Here is a 20396-nt window from a genome sequence, read left to right as displayed (position 1 = left end):
GAACTGGGATCAAAGTGTGGGAAGAAACTATATTGGGCCGATTTTGAGATTTGGTCCATTGAACTATGGCCTTTTGGCTCTTTGGCAAAATGCGTATTTGAATCCTTGTACTATTTCACTTTTTTAATTGGGTATTTTCATTCTAATTTGTATTCATTGATTATTTATACTTTTTTTTGCCAAATAGTATTTGTACTTTTAACTTTATAGACATTGGGTCATTCCGTCAAAAAAAAATATTTATAACGTCAAGTCAGATCGAGCAAAAAACGAATTGATAAAATTTTATTTTATGTTTTTTAAATATAAATTATTTAATTTAAATACATCTTTAATTAAACATTTAGTAGTTTTTAAATTATATTTTTCATTAATTATGTATCTATTTTAATTAGGTGAATGTTGAGTTATTTAAACAATTTTTTTAATACTTATATAGTGTTATGAATGTTTTCAAAAAAATTATAGATATCTATTTTTCTACAAAAAAAAGTTATGATATCTATTTGTGCTGAGGGTTTGAGTTTGTTGTTAGCACAGGAGGAGGCTAGAGGTAGAATTCATGGGGTGACTGTGTGCAGAGGTGCGCCGGCGATCAGTCATTTGTTTTTCGCGGACGATTGTTTCTTGTTCTTTCGAGCTGCTATTGAAGAAATGACTGTAGTGAAGGATGTTCTAGATGAGTATGAAGCTTTATCGGGCCAAAAGGTAAATGTCCTTAAATCTAACATTACCTTTAGTTCTAACGTTTCTGAGGACGACAAGCAGCATATTACATCAGTTTTGGGTGTGGAGGAGGTGAGTAACAGTGGAAAGTACCTGGGGCTTCCATCCTTGGTAGGGCGAAATAAGCTAGCTATCTTTCGTTTTATAAAAGATAGAGTTTGGAGTAAGGTGAGTAGTTGGAACTCGAAATTTTTGTCTCGAGGGGGTAAAGAAGTGTTGATAAAAACGGTTGCTCAAGCGATGCCGAATTATGTTATGAATGTGTTCTTGATTCCTTTACGGCTTTGCGAGGAATTGGAGAGAATGCTTAATTCTTTTTGGTGGGGTAGAGATCAAGCGAACAAAAAGGGTATTAGTTGGGCGAGATGGGACCGTTTATGTGTGCCCAAAAAATTCGGTGGAATGGGTTTCAAGAGAATTCGCGAATTCAATATAGCAATGCTAGCCCGGCAAGCATGGCGTCTCATTAACTTAAAAGAAAATTTGATGGTAAGGGTGTTCAAGGCAAAATATTTCCCAAACTCAAGTTTTCTCGAAGCTAATTTAGGCTACAATCCAAGCTTTGTTTGGAGGAGCATTTTCGAAACTCAAGCTGTGATGCGCAAGGGTGCACGAGTGAGAATCGGTAATGGTAAGGAAACAAATGTCTGGGGCAGTCCTTGGGTCGTTGGGGAGGACAGCGGGCTGATTACAACTCCTTTACCGGAGAGTCTTCGTAATACAAAGGTTAGTAACCTGTTTGTGATCGATGGTCACGCTTGGGACGTAGGGTTAGTTAAGGATGTGTTCAACAGTAGAGATGCCAATAATATTGTGGGAATTCCCATCAGCAATAGAGGAGTGGAGGATAGTTGGGTTTGGAAGTATGAGGTTAAAGGTGTGTTCTCTGTCCGGAGTTGCTACCGAGCCGCCTGTGGAGAAGAGGTCCAGCAACCGGACCCTTTATGGAATAAGATTTGGAATCTCTCTATTCCTTTGCATGTTCGAAACTTCCTTTGGAGGCTTTGTAAGGGTTTCCTTCCAACCGTGGAAGCTCTTGCTAGTAGGAAAGTCTTATTGTTCAACCAATGTTCTATTTGCTCGGCAGGGGTGGACAACGCAAAGCACTTACTGTTATCTTGTCCCATAGCTGCTGAGGTGTGGAAAGTTGTGCAGGTTCCGCAGCTTGAGGAAGGGGATTCGATTTCTGCCTGGGTTTTGAATTGGCTATCCTTGCCGGTGGAGAATGAGAAAAGTCTGATCGCCTTTATTTGCTGGAATTTGTGGATTAATAGAAACAATGTTGTGTGGAACAAGAAATGGGGTACAGCGGACAGTATTTTATCTGCAGCTAGTTCGCAACTTTCGGCGTGGAATATTGCTCATTCTCCGGCTATCCAGATGCGCTCAGCAACTCAGTTAGAGGGAGACGGAAAAATTCGCTGGGTTCCTCCAAGGAGTGGCTGGTTAAAAGCCAACGTTGACGCTGCGATCTTCTCAGGAGGTCAGGGGTATGGAGCGGGTATTGTTGTAAGGGATGACCGGGGCACAGTTGTTCAGGCGAGATGCATCAGGTTTCCCGGCATTACCTCGGCAAGGTTGGCAGAAGCTATAGGGATAAGAGAAGCCCTCAGCTGGTTGAAGAACTATCAGAATCTCATTATTGAGTCTGATGCTATGGACATCGTCTTGGAAATTAGGAATCCAAGTTTGGCTGTTATGGATCCTATTGTTGGTGATTGTGTGGAGCTAGCTAAGCAATTCAGTAATGTTATTTTTTTGTTTGTGAGACGATCTGCGAATCAGGCAGCGCATGTATTAGCGCAAAATGCCCGTTCCATTTCAGGTCATCAGGAGTGGTTCTCTCACTTCCCTGAATTTCTCACTAATGTAATTGCTTCGGATTTTTAATAAAGCTCATCTGATTTTCAAAAAAAAAAAAACTAGTTTGTGTGGACTTAATTTCTATTTTAAATAGACATCTATGATTCTATGCTTACAATAAATTTGTGAAAAATCCTTTTTTTTTCATTTTAATTGTATAAATACTTTGATTTTGACATTTTATTTCTTTTAATATTTTTTAAATATTTTTATAAGTATTCTCTAAATTTATAAAAATAAATTTCATTTTACTTATTTTTTTAAATCATTGAAATTCGATTTAGAAACTCTTTAATTAAAAATTGTGTTTTAATACCCATTTAAAATTGTTTAAAAAAGATTACAAATTGTGTTTTTAGAATATTTTTTAAATTGTTTGCAATTGTTTTTATAAAACACGCTGGAATGAAAATTGGAGTAAGAAACTAAAGTGTAAGAATAAAAAAAAAAATATAAGACATGCAAAAATAAGATTTTTAAGTTATAGTTTTGGGATTAAATTGTATAAATATTTTTTTATGTGTTTTTATAAATATCCCTCGCTTGTATCACACTACAGGCTAAGAGGTGGATTCCGGCCCATTAACAAGATTTGTATTACCATTTATGGGCGGTTTAATTTGGGGCTTTTTATATAAAATACAGAATTTGGGCTAGACTTTACTTTTATACGGCCAAATCTATATCTTTACTTTTCACACCATCAATTTTATGAAACTTAACTTTTTTTTTTTTGGATTTTTTTCTTTTTTACCGTTTTCTTATTTTCCTTCTCAATTGGCGGTTTCTTCATTCTTCTCCGACATTTTTGCTTCTCTTCTCCACGATTTTGATGTACGTTATCTCCATTACTGCACAACTCCTCTTGCTTTCATCTCTACTTCATCATTATCTCAACCGTTCTTATTTATATAACTGTAAATTCTTTTGAGTTGTGAAAAAAAAAATCACGATTTCTACTCCTTCGCTTCCGCCGTTCCGCCTCCGCTGTTGCGCCTCCGCCGTTTCGCCTCCATCGTTCCGCCTTTATCTCGCCGCGCCATCTTTCTTTTATCTTTTTAATTTTAGATCTGAAATTTGTTGTTCTTTTTTTTATTTTCAGATCTGTAATTTGTTTATCTTTTACTGTTGATTCACCATTAAACATGTATGAAGAGTATTTTTAAAGAATCTAATACTTATTTCATGTTATATAGAATAATTTTGTGATTGTATATAATAAAATTCTGTTATTTCTGCATTTTTTAGTGTTTTGTTGTATTTCTGCGTTTTTTTTATTCTGCAGAACGATTTGTTGATGATGATTGATTGCTGAATTATTGTAATGTTACAGTGTTGTTGATTTTATGTTGACTTTATGTTGATATCTACTGATTCTTTTTATTTTAACATTGACAAATAAGATAATATTGTCTGTGAAATAAACTTTCGTTGGATGAAATGAAACTGTATCATAACCGTCTTTGTCGAAATTTAGTTAGGTATGAGAGGTGGAACGCAAAACAATTATACAAGTGATTTTGAAGAAACTGTGCAGCTGCAAAGAGAATTGAGAAAAAAAATATTTTGAAATAGATTTCTTTAATTTGTGAACTGTTGTGTTGGTGTATATTTAATATATTTTTATTTTTATATATAAAAATAATTTTATTTTTTCATTTGAATTATTGTCGTTGTTATCAACATAATGTCAACATGATATCAACAATTAATGCTAATTTAGTCAAGATGTTTGTAAAATGAGAACATCGATTAATTTAAGTCAAAAACAATTAACATATTATCAAAAACATGTCAACAGCTCATCAATACAGCAATTTAAGCCTAACTTTTCTTTTCTTTTAATGATTGAAAAATCAACATATTATCAACAGTATATCAACAACATGTCAACATAAAATTGAAAATCAAAAAAAGTTAAAATACTTATCAACATAATGTCAACAATAAATCAACAACGAATCAACAATTAATGCTAATTTAGTCAAGATGTTTGTAAAATGAGAACATTGATTGATTTAAGTCAGAAACAATCAACATATTATCAAAAACATATAAATAGTTCATTAATACATCAATTTAAGACTAACTTTATTTTTCTTTCTATGGTTGAAAAATCAACATGTTATCAACAGTATATCAACAACATGTCAACATAAAATTGAAAATCAAAAAAAGTTGAAATACATATCAACATAATGTCAACAATAAATCAATAACGAATCAAAATAAGGAATAAAATAGAACATAATTTTTTGAAAAATTGTGACAAACGATAAAATATCAACAAGAAATCAACAATATGTCAACGTAATAATGCAAACATATAATTATCTAGTCTCGGTTAAATTTTATTTTATTTAGTTTATTTCGCTGACAAAGTTATCTAATTTGCCAATTTTTTTAAAAAAAACAATTTTTTTCCAATGTTAAAATCAAGAAAATACCAACTGATTATCAACACAAAATCAACAACAAATCAACAACACTGCAACATTATAATAATTCAACAATCAACCATCATCAAAAAATCGAGCTGCAGAATAAATAAACACAAAAATACAACCAAACACAAAAATAAAATGCAGAAATAACAAAAAATTATTCCATATAACCATAATTTTATATTACATAACATGAAATTAACATTATATTCTTGAAATATAATCTATATACATGTTTAATGGTGAAAAAACAGTACAACAATTGTAGATCTGAAAATAAAAAAGAAGAAAAAGAAGAAAAATGAATAAATTGTAGATCTGAAATCAAATAGATGATACGATGAGCAGAGGAGATGATGGCGTTGGCGAAGATGACAACGGAGACGATGATGAGAACGATGACGGAGGAGCGGAGAAATAGAGGACGGCTAAGTGGAAGACGACGGAGAGGAAGAGAGAAGAAGATGAGCTGAGAGGAAGAGAGAGAAATATGAGTTGAGAGGAAGAGAGAATGTGAATGATGAAGAGAGAGAAAATAAATGAAATTATGATGATTGTGCTATTAGAGTTGAATATATAAGATCCGTATAAAAGTTATAATCAGCTCCGTGTATGGTAGTTTAGTAAGTGAAAAATATGACATGTATAAAAGTAAACAATTAGCCAATATAGGTTGTTTGTGTAAAAAGCCCTTTAATTTGGTGGCACTATAAAACCAAACAACGATCATTAGCAAAATCAAACGTCCCAAAAGAAAAAGAAACTGCAAAAAGCAAACTTTTATAGGTTACAAACTTGATTTATGGCATTAGGGTCTTCAAAAAGCTTTGATCTTCAGGTACCCTTTACTCAATCTCATAATTTCAGTTCATTTTTATCATCTGCAAATTATCAGATAAGTGTTAGATTATAGTTTGTATAGTTCATAGTTTTTACCTTTTTAATGATTTTTGTGTCAAATTTTTGTATATTTTGCTGTGATTTAGATGGAGGAGATGACTAAGAACATGATTTTACTAACACCATCAAATTATTCAAGCTGGAAACCAAGAATGGAAGATCTTTTACTCTATGTGAGCATGTATGATCCCATTAAAGGTGATGAAGCTAAACCCTTGAACATTTCTGATGAAGAATGGTCATTTTTAAGTAGAAAAACTGTTGCTTTCATTAGACAATGGATTGATGTTAGTGTTTTTAATCATGTGGCTCTTGAAACCAATGCACATTCTTTATGGAAGGCAATGGAGAATCTTTTCGGAAGGAAAACTTTCGACAAGAAACTGATTTTCATGACAAAGCTAGTGAATTTAAGGTATAAAGATGGGTATAATATGGAGAATCACTTGAAGGATTTTGTAGAAATGGTTTATGAATTGAATTACTTGGAGATTGTATTGCCTGATGAGGTACAAGCATACATGTTTTTGTCTACTTTGCCAACAAAAATTCAGGGTTTGGTTGATTACGCTCAAGTTGAGAAGTTGTCGATGAGTTTTGTGAAAGAAAGGTTATCTAAGGCAAATGGGTTTGTTTTAGAGGGACATGAGAGTAGTGAAAGTACAAAATTTCAGGACAAATGTGAAACCAAAGGTGCAAATTCAGGGGGTTCTGATGGAAATGTTAAAAGGGTAGAGAAAGATACGGGTTTTCTGAACGATTCGTGGATTTTCAGTACTAGGTATGGCTTTCATATATGTTCAAAACGAGAGTGGTTCTACACATACGAGGTTACTAGGGGTGAATCGATAACACTTGCTCATGGGAAGAAATTAAAAGTTGAGGGTGTTGGAAATGTGAAAGTGAAATTGCATACTGGTAATGTGATTACTCTTGGTAATGTGAGATATGTGCCGGAGTTTACGAGTAATGTAGTTTCTGTGGGTCATTTGACTTCTTTAGGTTATAGTGTTATTGCTGGTAATGGTGTGATGGAAGTTAGAAATGGTGATGCGGTGATAATGATAGGCGAGACGACTAAAATGAATTTGTTCGAATTGAAAGGTCATACCGTAGGTGCAAACGTTACCGCTTATGTGTTGTGATTCTCAGAATAAAGCCGGAGGTTGAAGAAATGAGCAAGGTTTACCAGGGCATGATACTCTGCATTTTGAGGTTGCTAGTAGTTATTCCTTAAATATTTACTTTTGTGTTATTTTTCAATGTTTGAGGTTGTTAGTATGCTATTACTTTGTTTCAAGTTGTTGGTAGTCTACTTGACATATCAGATTGATTTCTATTTTGAATTTCAGATACTTTTTCTATAAATGTTGTTTTGATTACTTGAATTTACATACATTGCTCTTAGTAATAAGCAGAAGTGTGCATAGTACCGAAACCAAAAAATGAACCGAACAGAAAAATTTGGTTTGGGTCGGTTTGAGATTATAAAATAATTTGATTTTTCAGTTATGATTTTTAGATATAAAAAATTCAAATTAGTTTTACTATAAACCAAACCGAATAATTTGTAAAGTCACGCTATCTTGAAATTTTATTTTAGTTCGGTTTGACCAAGTGTGATACTCCCTAGTCAGGGGCGGACCTAGCCCTTTGGGCAAGGTGGCTACCGCCCCTACCAATTATTTTTTAAAATTACTCTTTTAAGTTGTAACTTTTTTGAAAAATATGATTAATAAAATTTAATCTTTATACAATTAGTCCCTCAAAATAAAATTTGTTCAAACTTGCCCCTTCATTGTAGAATTTTCAGTTTCGCCTTTGACCCCGGTCATCAATTATTGTCCGCTCTACGTCCTCGAAAACTCTTTGATCATTGCATTGAAGAGCCATAATCGGTCCTACGGCATTCATTAGGAGGTTACACTAAATTTTGTGAATTTTTAATTTTAGTCAATTTTTTTAATTTTTAGTTTCAACTGTAGCTATTTATCCAAATTAGAGTAGAAAAAAGTTTAAATATGCCTTCATGTTCTATTTCAACTTATTTTTTTACCACTAAGAACTCCAAACATGAAAGACAAATTTGAATCTTACTCGCTTCAATTTAAACAAATGGCTCCAGTTAAAATTTAAAATTGAGAAACGACATGAAATTAATGATTTTAAAAGTTTGGACTATAAATAAAAAAAAGACATAAAAAAAGAAATATCTTTCAATAATTTAGCATTTTATGTAACAAAGTCGTGGATTAATTATGAACTTTAACTAGAGAGTCAAACTTTGAATAAATGATCAGTTTACTCCCTTAACTTGTCACACATTTTTTTTAAAAAAATCCAAATTTAGAAACCCGTATCACTTATACCCGAACTGGTCCAAATCGGCTCAAAAAACCTTCCATGTTGACGTGGTATCTTAATTTAAGAGTTAGTTTCTAATTAATCACAATTTACTCTAATTAAGTATAATTATATACTAATTAATCATAATTAAACTCTAGTTAAAATACGTACCTTTTGAAAAAAATTCAAAAAAATAATTTTTTTGGTTTCAGGCTTGGAGAGCTCCTCCTCTTCGTCTGAGAAGAGGAGCTATTACTTCTCCAAGGAGGAGCAGTAGCTACTTAGTCGGTTCTTTTTCAAGAACATGTCCATCGGTTGTTCTTCACGAGAAGCGATTTGCTCCTCGTTTTTTTTGAGAGGAGCAAATCTATCCTCGCATAAACGAGGAGCACATTGCTCCTTGTTTCTGCTCCTCATAAGAGCAGTAACTCTTCTTCTTAGGCAAGTAGTATGAGCTCCTCCTCATTTGAAAACTTGAAAAACAAAAAAAATGCAAAAAATATATAAAAAGTCTTATATATTTTCAGTTAATATTAATTTGATATAGAAAGTTTTAAAATTTAAAAAATTAAATTGTTTTACATAATTTTAGCACCAAAAACCGCTTTGCCAGAAGAATCATCGTCAAAATACCGGAGAGTGAAAAGAGGAGTTTTTAATCTGATTTTATCAAGTTCATAATAAAAATGACTCAGATTTTTAGTTTTGAATTTTTTTGAAATTGTGTGACAAGTTCAGGTGTAGACTGATCCTTTGTTCGTCCAACTTCTATGTAGAAAATACTTATCATATGTAGGAAATGTTTGAAATGGATAATGCATAGAGCCCAATTTATTAGCGTAATATTGGTTTTTACTTTGGCCTAATGTCTTAAAAAAAACCCCGACCTTTTATCCCTTTTTCAATCCTATCCTGACGTTAAAAATCAGTTAATTTTACCCTATTTTGCATTTTTTTCATTTTAATTGTACCCTAAAATATAAAATTGACCTTTTTTTATTTGGCAAAAATTAAAAAATTCTCTATTTTGCATTAAATTATTTTTTATATTAAATTGACCATTTTAAAGAACTTTTTGAAACTTTTGTCAAATAAATAAATGCCAATGTTTCAGGATACAATTGAAATGGAAAAATACAAAATATGGTAAAATTGACAAATTTTCAACGTTAGAGTAGAATTAAAAAGATGATGAAAGGTCGGGATTTTTTAAGGCATTAGGCCGTTTACTTTTTATGGAAGCCACCAAGGAGCCCTCACTACGGCTCGTGATTCGGCTTTTTCAATTTAAATTTGTTGGTTTATAGTTCTAATAAAAGTGAAATCGATTTGTTTTCATTTACAGTTTTTGTCAATTTGAATTAAACTAAAAATTGGAAAATATAAGGAATAAGTTTTAATTTTTTTTTATTAATTTAATTTAAAATTGAAAAAGGAAGATTTTTTTAAAAAGAAAGAACATTGTTTATGGAATAATGGAAGGTTATTAATGAAAAAAAGAAAGAAAAGTTGCTTAATTTGTATTCCATAAAACGCATGAATTGCATCTTATAGAGAGTTATGATGAATCGTTACAACTGTAACATATGTGACTACTCATAACAACTGTCATTTGGGTTAAACGGTCACAAATGTGACCGTTTGTCGCAAATGCAAGCACGTAATGTGAAAGGAGGACGGATTGGTAGAAATGATAGTATAATGTTGATTTAGACCGAACTATCGATTCAATAATGAAATAAACAGTTACGATTTTAAAAATTAGATTCAATTTCGAATTGGTTGCTCTCCAATACCAAATTCAAATCGGCGCATGCCCAAACCTACAACCAACGATCAAGTGCAAGTTTTTAATATTGTAAACAAGAAATTATTTTAGTTTTACGCTTTTTTAAATAATTTTTGAGGTGGTTAAATGTAATTGACCATCACAATCATAAATATTAATACATCGTAACTTAACTAAGCAACATGCATATGGTAATCTGTGTGTGCTATTATTATCAAAGAGTGGTTAAACATGTGACGATTTTTAATTGGAAGGCATTTCACAGTCAATCCATTAAAATTTTTATTATCATTAAATTTAAATTAGGCTTAATTGCGTAAAAAATCACAAACTTTAGCGTGTTTTGCAAATTTAACATAAACTTTCAATTTTGACAAATTAATACACAAATTTTTGATTTTTGGCAATTTTAGCAACGATCAATTTTTCGTGAAAAAAATGCTGATGTGTACACCGGAATAACCACTATTCCAGCATCCACATCAGCATTTTTCTCTATTTTTTTGAAGGAAAATTGATCGGTGCTAAAATTGCAAAAAATTTAAAGTTTGTGTATTAATTTGCCAAAATTAAAAGTTTATGTTAAATTTGTAAAACACGCTAAAGTTTATGATTTTTACGCCATTAAGCCTTTAAATTATTACTAAACTTTGTTTTTTAAAATAATAGAGTTTGAATCCGAAATATCGCCTCTCAATTTGTTAATTAATTATCCACATTTGCTAGCAAAACTAGCTGTACTTCCAAAGTAATTAACTTACTTCAATTAGAAATAAAGTTAATTAACTTACTTTAAATAGAAATTAAATGTGCATTAAAAATTAAAAGAATAAATAGCAAATTAAACTACGAATTTTAGCATGATTTGCAAATGCAAATAAAAAACTTTACAATTTAACAATTTCGGTCATCAATTTTTATATTTTGACAAATTAGAACACCAAAATATAAATACACTACAGTCTCGTCAGCATTTTTACTGCTGTATGATTAGTTGATGTTCTAACTTGTCAAAAAATAAAAATTGTTAATTGATATGGTCAAATTTTAAAGGCTTAATTACTTAAAAACCACCCACCTTAAACTTTTTTTTCGTTTATACCATGACCTAGAAAAAAATTCATTTATACCCTGACGTATGTGTTTATGTTTCACCTCTACCCCAAATTTCAAAAAAAAAAGATGATTTATTGAAAACAACTAAATATAAGGATTATTTTATACTATTTTCTATTAAAAAAATATAAAGAAATACTTCATCTTTAAAAATGTTCAAAAGTAAGGATTATTTAAAACTTTTTTCTAAATAAAAAGAGGTTAATTTAGTGCCTCGGGGTAGAGGTGAAACATAAACACATACGTCAGGGTATAAATGAATTTTTTCCTAGGTCAGGGTATAAACGAAAAAAAAGTTCAAGGTGGGTGGTTTTTAAGTAATTAAGCCAATTTTAAAATTTATATTATCAAGTTAAAGTTCATGATTTAATTTTTAATTAGTCCAAATTAAAACGAGGCACTGTTATTAAAGCAAGACAAGAACTAAACACTCTTACACTAATTTAGCTTTGGAGTAAACAAAAAACCAACCGCTTTCACTTTGTTCTTGCTTTAAAAAAATGGCATCAGAATAAATTTCACCATTCTTATCTCATTTCCCCCTACTTTTCCATCACTTTCTCGAGAAAATCAGAGCAAAACCGCCATTGTAAGCATCTCAGGTGAGACAAGAGTCACTTTCGAATTGGGTTTTTCACTGAGATCATTATACATTTGCTTGTCTGTTCTTGGGTTTTGATTCGATCTCTCTGTTATTTTGTTTATTGGGTGTTTAATTGGTTTATTTGATGCGGGTTTTTGATTTTGAGTAATGGGGTTTGTGTAATTTGGCTTTGTTTGTGTTTGAATATAGTAAATTAATGAACTTTTAGTTGTTTGAATTTGTTTCGTTTTTTATGTTTTACATTAACTTCATTTGAGTTTAGGGCTAATAGAACTTTATTACATCATGGCAATTAGTACTAATAGAGTTTGCAATATTTTCTTAATTCTTGATTTGAACTGCTGATCATTTAACAGTACTGAACTGAGTTTACAGGCCACCCATCATATAGAATTTGTTTCCAGAAAAGGAGTAGGATGGTTATTAAGTTTAGCTATTTATCGTTTTGATATTCGAATATAAGTAGATCATTTTTATTATGTCGATGTTAAACATTAGAATTTCCGTTTATTATAGTGTAACTGACACTTGCTAGATGTTTTGGTTGTAACATATGTAAAAGTAGGCAACTTTTGTGTTTCGTTTTCTTACTCTATGTATGACTTTGTGCGTATAGATATGTACAAGAACCAACTGCAAGAATTGGCTCAAAGAAGCTGCTTCAACTTGCCATCTTATTCGTGTATAAGGGAAGGACCAGACCATGCTCCTCGTTTCAAAGCTACGGTCAATTTCAATGGAGAAACTTTTGAGAGCCCTGCTTTCTGCTCGACTTTGAGGCAGGCAGAACATGCGGCTGCTGAGGTAGCGTTGAACACACTTGCTAGTAGAGGCCCCTCGAGAGCATTAGCTGCTAGAGTGCTGGTGAGTATTTGATGAAAACTGTATATTGTGTATGATTTAAGAAACTTTTGTCTGGCTCAATTACAGTAGACTCTTTACTTTTATTGGATTTTCTTATAGTTCGTTTTTGGTGTTGCGCAGGATGAAACTGGAGTCTATAAAAACTTGCTTCAGGAGACTGCTCACAGGGCTGGCTTAAAGCTTCCTGTGTACACAACTGTTCGTGCAGGTCCTGGGCACGTTCCTAGCTTCTCGTGCACAGTTGAACTTGCTGGAATGGGTTTTACTGGGGAACCAGCTAGGACCAAGAAACAAGCACAAAAGAATGCAGCAATGGCTGCTTGGTCTGGCCTCAGAAGATGTAAGCACTCAATTTTTTGTATCAACATTCCCTTCTTGGATGCAATTAGGATGAGGTTAACATTGCTTCATCTGCCTTAAATTAATTAGGTTTGATTGCTTTAAAAATCATGAAGTTAAACATGTTTGACAATTTTTGCACAAACTTTTAATTTTGGCAATTTAAAACACGAACTCTCCATTTTTTGTAATCCGGAACACCGAGCAATGTTCCATACAAAAATACCAATGTGGCCACCATACTATACACTATTCCGGTGTTCACATCGTTAATTAATTAACAGAAAATTGCTTGGTGTTTCAAATTGCAAAAATTTAAAAGTTGGTGTTCAACATTGCAAAAATTACAAGTTTGTGTTAAATTTGCGGATGACGCTAAAGCTCGTGATTTTTGAAGCAATTAAACCAATTAATTAGCATGTAATTCAGTTTCACATCTCCTTGATATCAATGAGGAAAAGACTCCACTCTAACCAATGCAGTTAAACTATTACTTAATTACTTCTGTCCACAAAATGAAAACCTGATTTAATAAAAAATGTCAGCTAGTTGTAGGCAGTAAGCAGGGAAGCAGGCAACGCCATTAAGCTGTTGGTAAGCAGTAATTCAAGAATGTTGAATTTAGTTAGCTATGTTTTCTTATGCGTGCGGGAAAAACTCTAAGTCGGTCTTAAAAAGAGGTATCACATAAGTAGATATTGATCAATTTTCTTTATTCCTGTTTCAGTTTTCTCTTTCACCGAAGTTTTTTTTAATTGCGTGTATCTTATGCTGAGCTTTGTTACCTTTTATCAGTTATCTGAGTATTCTATTTTATTTTTGTAGTGGTCCAACATGGTGCGTCATCCTCCAGTTCATTATCTTCTCCAATTGAAAATAAAAAAGGCGGTGAGGAGCAAGAACAAGTTGTTGTTGCTCGTTTTCTTGCGTCTCTACAACCATCAGAATTGAAGAAATTCAAGCAAAAAGATTGCCAGATAGGACATGAGAGATTTGTTCCAATCTGCCAGGACTTAACCCCTCCAAATGCAACCTTATATCCTATGCTATGCCAAAACTGGGCATTTCCTAGCTTTTCTCCGGAAATGGCCGTTTACCAAATGTGGCAGCAAGAACAATTGTTGCAGCTGCAAAACCGTTTGCTAACACTTCAAGTTCCGCCAGCCCCTCCTCGTGGTCCTCCGATTGTTCCTTATATGCAGTCTATACTCACCCCAGATTCCCATCTATTTGTTCCTTTACGGCAGCAAGAACCTGTACCTCTTGGCCCCAGACTTTCAATTGCCTCCTCGCGTCCATTACTGTACCTCTCAGATACCGCGACTTCTGATTCAGGCAGCGGCAAGTCAACTGTTACCATCCAGGAGATACCCGACGAGAAATCAGAGGATTTACCTTGTTGCTCTCCATCCATGGTTTCAGATTTCCCTGTTCTCGGAAACTTTGGTACTGAAGTGAGATTCAAGGAGCTGAGTTGCAACGATGACAAAAGGGGTTCACCGGAGAGCATGGTTGAGAATGTTCAAGTTGGAGAGAACCGAACTGAGCAAGCTTCCCAGAGGAACATCGTCGATTCAGGATACTCGCATATGGTGCAAAATCCAATCGGTTTTGTCTCTTCCCGTTCTACTTCACAATTTTCTCCAAGACCAAACTCAACAAGTAATAGACCGCCCGCTATGATGATCAGAAGTGTGGGACCAAAACCTTTGCGTGCAGCGCCTCCTGTACAGACTAGAACAATGGGACCGGTTTCTTCAGTGCACATGCCACATGATTGGGCAGCACGAATTCATGATCCTCCAAGAATGAGAACGGGCGGTCCCTCGTATTCAACCCGACCCCATCCTCAAAGAATGGAGTTCGGAGGAGTTCACCCCCGTTTCATGGCACCAGCTGTTCGAATAAGATCAGTTGTACCAGTTTGTTCCGCTCCACCACCAGCCCGGAAAATGCCAGCTGCTGAGCAAGAGGGAGCATCAGTTAACAAACAGAAGAATGATGTAATACCTGAAAATGTCTCAACGACAAGTTCAGAGTTTGGCAAGCTTAGAATATGAGTTTACCAGAGAATTTATCTTTATCTTAAAATTAGTTAGTATTATTTGGCAATTAAATGTATTGTGGTGTTTGTGCACCCAAATGCTTGATAAATGTAATCGAAAAATAAAAGGAAACTGTTATAGATATATTTATATTTTAAATATACACATATTCGAAAGCCACAATCTTCAATTAATAAGGATTTATTCTCTTTAATAATTCTATAATGCAAAATGATCAAAGATTTCAATTTTTTAAATTATCGGTTCTTTTTATTTTACTTTGAAAACAAAACTCAAATATGCTTATAAATGAGTTAAAAAAAAATTAAATGTAAGAAAAGTACAACAAACTAAATTGAATTTATGAAGCTATTGCATTTTATTAAAGTATAAGTTTTATTTATACTCGTGTTAAAAATAATTAAAAGACTAAATTAAAATTTTACTTTTTTTTTGAAATCATCAAATCTCATTAAATCGAATATGAAACAGTTACATTTGTAAGAAATTCGGAATAATTCGAAAACTAAATCCGATGACCTGACATGGAACATACAACATGCTGCCTGATTCGCAGATCTTACTTACGAAAATAAAAATAAATTATTATCTGTTTCGATAAATAAGTGCAGTCTTCGATCACTCTTCGATCAAACTTCTCCAATCACCCACAAACTCATAGCATTTCATTCAATCACCACTTGATAACTCCTTCATAAAAAAGAGACAGCAAACCTTTCACAGAGAAAGAACAACAAACCTTTCATAAAGAAAGGACAACATAAAACATTAAAAAAAAGACAAATAATGAAAAATAAATAAAACTAATATAGCTCATAAACGATTCCATTTTGTTGTTAAAAGATCTTCAATCTATCTTCACTTCTTGGTAAATGAATTGTGCTTCATTAATAGATTTCAATCCATCAAGAAAAAAATGAAAAAGAGTCGCTATTTATTATTTTATTTATAAATCTCATTTTTATCTATATAGAGTAAAGTGGATAAAAAAAGAAATTTCAATAAAAAATGATGCTAAAATCATATGATAGATGCTCCTTTTAAAATGGGAAGAATGATACTAAAATCATGATATATGTTTCTTTTTAAAATTTTCTTTTAAAATCGTCAACTTTCATTAAAACGAATATGAAAACAGTAAATTTATAAAAACAAAGTAAATAAACTCTTTTTTTAAACCAAAAATAATAAACAGAATTAGTATGAAAGATTGATTTTAACAATTTTAAAAGTAGAATAGAATTGAGTTCAAATTTTAAATTATTGAGATTCTTTCATTAAAATTAAAAAATTCGAATTGCATGAGAGTCTTCTAAAAAGTAAAATTATTTTAAATACAGTAAATGATTAATTATTTCATAGTAAATAACTTTTGAATTACTAATAATATTTGATCGGCCTAAATTATTTGAGAACAAAAACCCTTGATATTTAACCAAAACGGTGCGTATGGTCCGCCATTTGAAAGACGCGCAACACTACTAAAACCCTAGAGTTTTAGAAACCCTAAAAACCCTTCTCTTCTTTATCTCTCTTCCCCCCTCTCTCTAGAACAACATTGCAGAATTCAAGAGGTGAACTTAAACTTTTTAGCTGTCTCCTTAATTGATCTGTAGTAAACTTTAAAAATTAAGTCATAATTTCACAATATTATTAACTGATATTAAATGGCCTCTTTGTTTTTTTTTTGAATTTTTTGAATGTTATTCATACGTTTTAATAGCTTGCTAACGATTGAATCCAAGTGGGTTATGATGGGTTTTCTTTAAAATTGTTTGTGGTTGATTTATTTTTTCATTTTTAACTTTTTTTTTTGCAGGTTGTATTTGAGGAATTGAAATAAAAGAAAAATGCTTGTTTTGTTTGAGACGCCGGCGGGGTTTGCCCTATTTAAAGTTTTAGATGAAGGGAAACTATCTAAAGTTGAGGTAATTAATTTAATAAAATGGGGATTCAATTTGCTTAAAATTATCAGTTGAAGCTTATTGCATTTTTGTGTTTGCGTTGCAGGACTTAGCTAAAGAGTTTTCCTCGGCTGACTCTGCTAGAAAGGTCTCCTCACCGACTAGTTTTATACTAATATTTGTGGTTTATATATTATTATGTCTAAAAATGGAGTGCTTAGTATAACTTGGATTTGCTTATATTAGGTTGTCAAGTTGAAAGCCTTTTCGAAATTTGAAAATACGTCAGAGGCGTTGGAAGCAGCAACGAAGATAATTGAAGGAACAGCTAGCAAAGGGCTGCGAAAGTTTTTGCGTGCACATTGTGATAGTGAAATCTTGGCTGTCGCTGATTCAAAGCTTGGAAATGCAATCAAGGAAAAGCTGGTCTGGTTGCATATCTAATAATAAAACTTTTTTTTTCGTTAGTAGTTCTGGATTAAGAGGTTTAATGTTTTGATTTGTTGTTCTGTTGCAGAAAATAGATTGTGTTCATAGCAATGCTGTCATGGAGTTGATGAGGGGTGTAAGGAGTCAGTTGACTGAACTGATATCCGGTCTAGGTGCGCAAGATTTGGCTCCAATGAGCTTGGGTTTATCTCATAGCCTGTCTAGGTACAAACTGAAGTTCAGCCCTGATAAGGTACTTTTCATTGAACGTATGCTTTGTGCTTAGCACACTACTGAATGTCATAATGTGTTCTCTTCTTCGGACTCATATGCCAGTGCTGTTATAGAGTCGTTGACTGAATGTGATCTCTTTTATTGCCTGGTGATAGTAGATTAAAATAGGCAACAATCTGTTAGCTATAAGGTTAAGCTACATCTATTTAAATGTGGATAACTGCACTCATGATTTTTTTTAATTTCTATTATAAGGATGTACATTTTTATTCTGGGAAATCTATTCAATGACTTTAGAACTGGAAAGGCATGCAAATACAAATGATTAATTGAGAGAATTGTAAGTCTTAATTGAAACGATCTTTAGGCTGTCGGGAATTTTTGCTTCCAAGGAGTATTGACCTAATTATTTCAATATTTCTCCTTGCGACAAGATATCTGTATGCTGTATTTTGTAAAGGTGTTTAAAAGATATTGGATTTGTATTTGCTGATATAATCCTCATTCCATTTACTTTGATGTTTCAGGTTGACACAATGATTATTCAAGCTATTGGATTGCTTGATGATCTCGATAAGGAGCTAAACACATATGCAATGAGAGTTAGGGAATGGTATGGCTGGCATTTTCCTGAACTTGCTAAGATTGTACAAGACAACATTCAATATGCCAAAGCGGTGAAGCTTATGGGTAGCCGTGATAATTCTGCTAAGCTAGATTTCTCTGAGGTAAAGATCTGGACTTGCTCATGTTCAATTTTTTTGGCATGTTAAGTGTCTTTAAGCTTATGCCATTCCTGGCCTAGTGGCTCCACCTAAATGGTATTTTTGTTCTTATTATTAAGTAATTAAGTACACTCTTCAGCTTTCACTTTATTGGACATGCAACACAGGCATTCAAAATTATACTTATGTGACTTTTGAAATTTTTTAGATACTATCAGAAGAAATTGAGACTGAACTGAAGGAAGCAGCTTTGATATCCATGGGAACTGAAGTTAGTGAAGTTGATTTGATGAACATCCGAGAACTCTGTGACCAGGTTTTATCTCTATCTGAATACAGAGCTCAGCTGTATGATTATCTAAAAAGCAGGATGAACAGCATTGCACCGAATTTAACTGCTCTCGTTGGTGAGCTTGTTGGAGCTCGTCTAATTGCTCATGGGGGCAGCTTGATAAATCTCGCAAAGCAGCCTGGGAGCACAGTTCAAATTCTTGGGGCAGAAAAGGCCCTTTTCAGAGCTCTAAAGACAAAGCATCCAACTCCTAAATATGGTCTTATTTTCCATGCATCTTTGGTAGGCCAAGCAGCCCCGAAGACCAAAGGGAAAATTTCAAGGTCACTTGCTGCTAAAACAATACTGGCAATTCGTTATGATGCTCTTGGAGATGGCGAAGATAGCTCTCTGGGACTGGAAAGCCGAATCAAGGTACTCCTCAAGCTTTTGCCTTCGCTTCTATTCTTCGTTTTTCTTTTGGCTGGGAACAAATTACATATATATATTAAATTCGTAGCTGGAAGCACGGTTAAGGAGTCTTGAAGGGAGAGAATTGAGTCGTACCGCTGGATCTGCTAAAGGCAAACCAAAGATTGAAGCTTATGATAAGGACCGAAAGAAGGGAGCTGGAGGGTTGATAACTCCTGCCAAGGTCTGTCTCTTTTCCGTATACTATTTGTAGATATATCTCTTGCATTTTGCTTGCAAGAAATAAACGTATTCTGGTTTTTGCAGGCTTATAATCCTTCTGCAGATGCTCTTCTTGCACAAACTCCAAATTCCACTAATGGGAATGAAGAAGAGATGGTCCCAAAGAAGAGAAAGAAAGATGACCAATCTCTTACTGGAGGGGAAGTAGCAGAAGAAGCTCAACCTACCGGTGAGAAGAAGAAAGAGAAGAAGAAAAAGAAGAAAACTGATGAAGAGGGAGCCACTTTGCAAAATGGTGCAGCAAATGGTGTTGCAGATCATGAAGAAGATGAAGGGGAAGCAAAGAAAGAAAAGAAGAAAAAGAAGAAACAAAAAGCTGAAGAAAATGATGTGGAAAATGCTGATGAGGGCGAAAAGAAGAAAAAGAAGCGAAAACATGCTGAACAAGATGAAGAATCCGAAATTCCAAGCAAGAAGAAAGATAAAAAGAAGCGAAAAAGTGAAGCTTAAGAAAAACTTGAAAGTTGAGATTAGTGGCTTATCTCAACAATTTTGGAATAGGAACTGGGTAGTAAATCCATACTTGAATGTATTTCTTTTTGGTTTTCTGAAGGTAGTTGATGTTAGTTTCTTGGCTTATCAGCAAGTGTAGTTTCTAGCAGTTTTTCATATGGACACAATGATGATCTTTTGAAGAAGTGCTGCGACTAATTCATGAACTGAGTGATTCAACTAAAATGAGTTTGGTCTGTGGCAAGCTCCTTGTCTGTTCAAGATCTGTTTTTACTGTCGGGTAAAGTTCTTGATACTTCTTCGACCTGGATTCCTACTTAACTCGAGAGGATTACTCAAAACATGCTCAACTAATAGCTTTAATATTCATTGGCAACCTTATTTAACCCCAATTCTTCTAAATCAAAACCATGAATCATACCTAAGCAAACATATGAAATTATGAATACAAAGCATGATGATTATGCCCTGTTTTCGCATTGTGAACATCAGAATAAACAGAATCAAAAACCCTAACAGACAACAAAACATCACAAGGAACAAATGATTTCAAATTCAAATTCAAATTACCAGATAATATCTTAGACAACTTAGCATTAGACCGTTGAA

General features: G+C 33.2%; 2 protein-coding genes across 2 annotated transcripts; both read left to right on the top strand.

The window, feature by feature from the left end:
* The first annotated feature begins 11606 nt into the window (after positions 1–11606).
* LOC126673642 (double-stranded RNA-binding protein 2-like) lies at positions 11607–15212 on the top strand. The gene is made up of 4 exons (XM_050367868.2): positions 11607–11786; positions 12405–12652; positions 12773–12992; positions 13817–15212. Exons 2-4 carry the CDS (start codon positions 12407–12409, stop codon positions 15049–15051), a joined length of 1701 nt encoding a protein of 566 aa, XP_050223825.1. The 5' UTR covers positions 11607–11786; positions 12405–12406; the 3' UTR covers positions 15052–15212.
* Positions 15213–16524: 1312 nt separating this feature from the next.
* LOC126673640 (probable nucleolar protein 5-2) lies at positions 16525–19993 on the top strand. Its single transcript, XM_050367864.2, has 9 exons — positions 16525–16631; positions 16877–16985; positions 17068–17109; positions 17208–17387; positions 17479–17643; positions 18152–18352; positions 18558–19055; positions 19141–19275; positions 19359–19993. The coding sequence occupies exons 2-9, from the start codon at positions 16908–16910 to the stop codon at positions 19782–19784; spliced, it is 1725 nt and encodes a 574-aa protein (XP_050223821.1). The 5' UTR covers positions 16525–16631; positions 16877–16907; the 3' UTR covers positions 19785–19993.
* The last annotated feature ends 403 nt before the right edge of the window (positions 19994–20396 follow it).

The sequence above is a fragment of the Mercurialis annua genome, linkage group LG3 (assembly GCF_937616625.2).
Source record: "Mercurialis annua linkage group LG3, ddMerAnnu1.2, whole genome shotgun sequence".
Taxonomy (NCBI): Eukaryota; Viridiplantae; Streptophyta; class Magnoliopsida; order Malpighiales; family Euphorbiaceae; genus Mercurialis; species Mercurialis annua.
Note: the sequence above shows the minus strand (reverse complement) of the source record. Positions and strands in the feature narration are given on the sequence as shown.

Coding starts and splice junctions, on each gene's coding strand:
- LOC126673642 (XM_050367868.2), top strand. CDS start 12,407: ATGTACAAGAACCAACTGCAAGAATTGGCTCAAAGAAGCTGCTTCAAC. Junction 12,653..12,772: donor CATTAGCTGCTAGAGTGCTG/GTGAGTATTTGA, acceptor GGTGTTGCGCAG/GATGAAACTGGAGTCTATAA. Junction 12,993..13,816: donor TTGGTCTGGCCTCAGAAGAT/GTAAGCACTCAA, acceptor TTATTTTTGTAG/TGGTCCAACATGGTGCGTCA.
- LOC126673640 (XM_050367864.2), top strand. CDS start 16,908: ATGCTTGTTTTGTTTGAGACGCCGGCGGGGTTTGCCCTATTTAAAGTT. Junction 17,110..17,207: donor CGGCTGACTCTGCTAGAAAG/GTCTCCTCACCG, acceptor TGCTTATATTAG/GTTGTCAAGTTGAAAGCCTT. Junction 17,644..18,151: donor TGAAGTTCAGCCCTGATAAG/GTACTTTTCATT, acceptor TTGATGTTTCAG/GTTGACACAATGATTATTCA.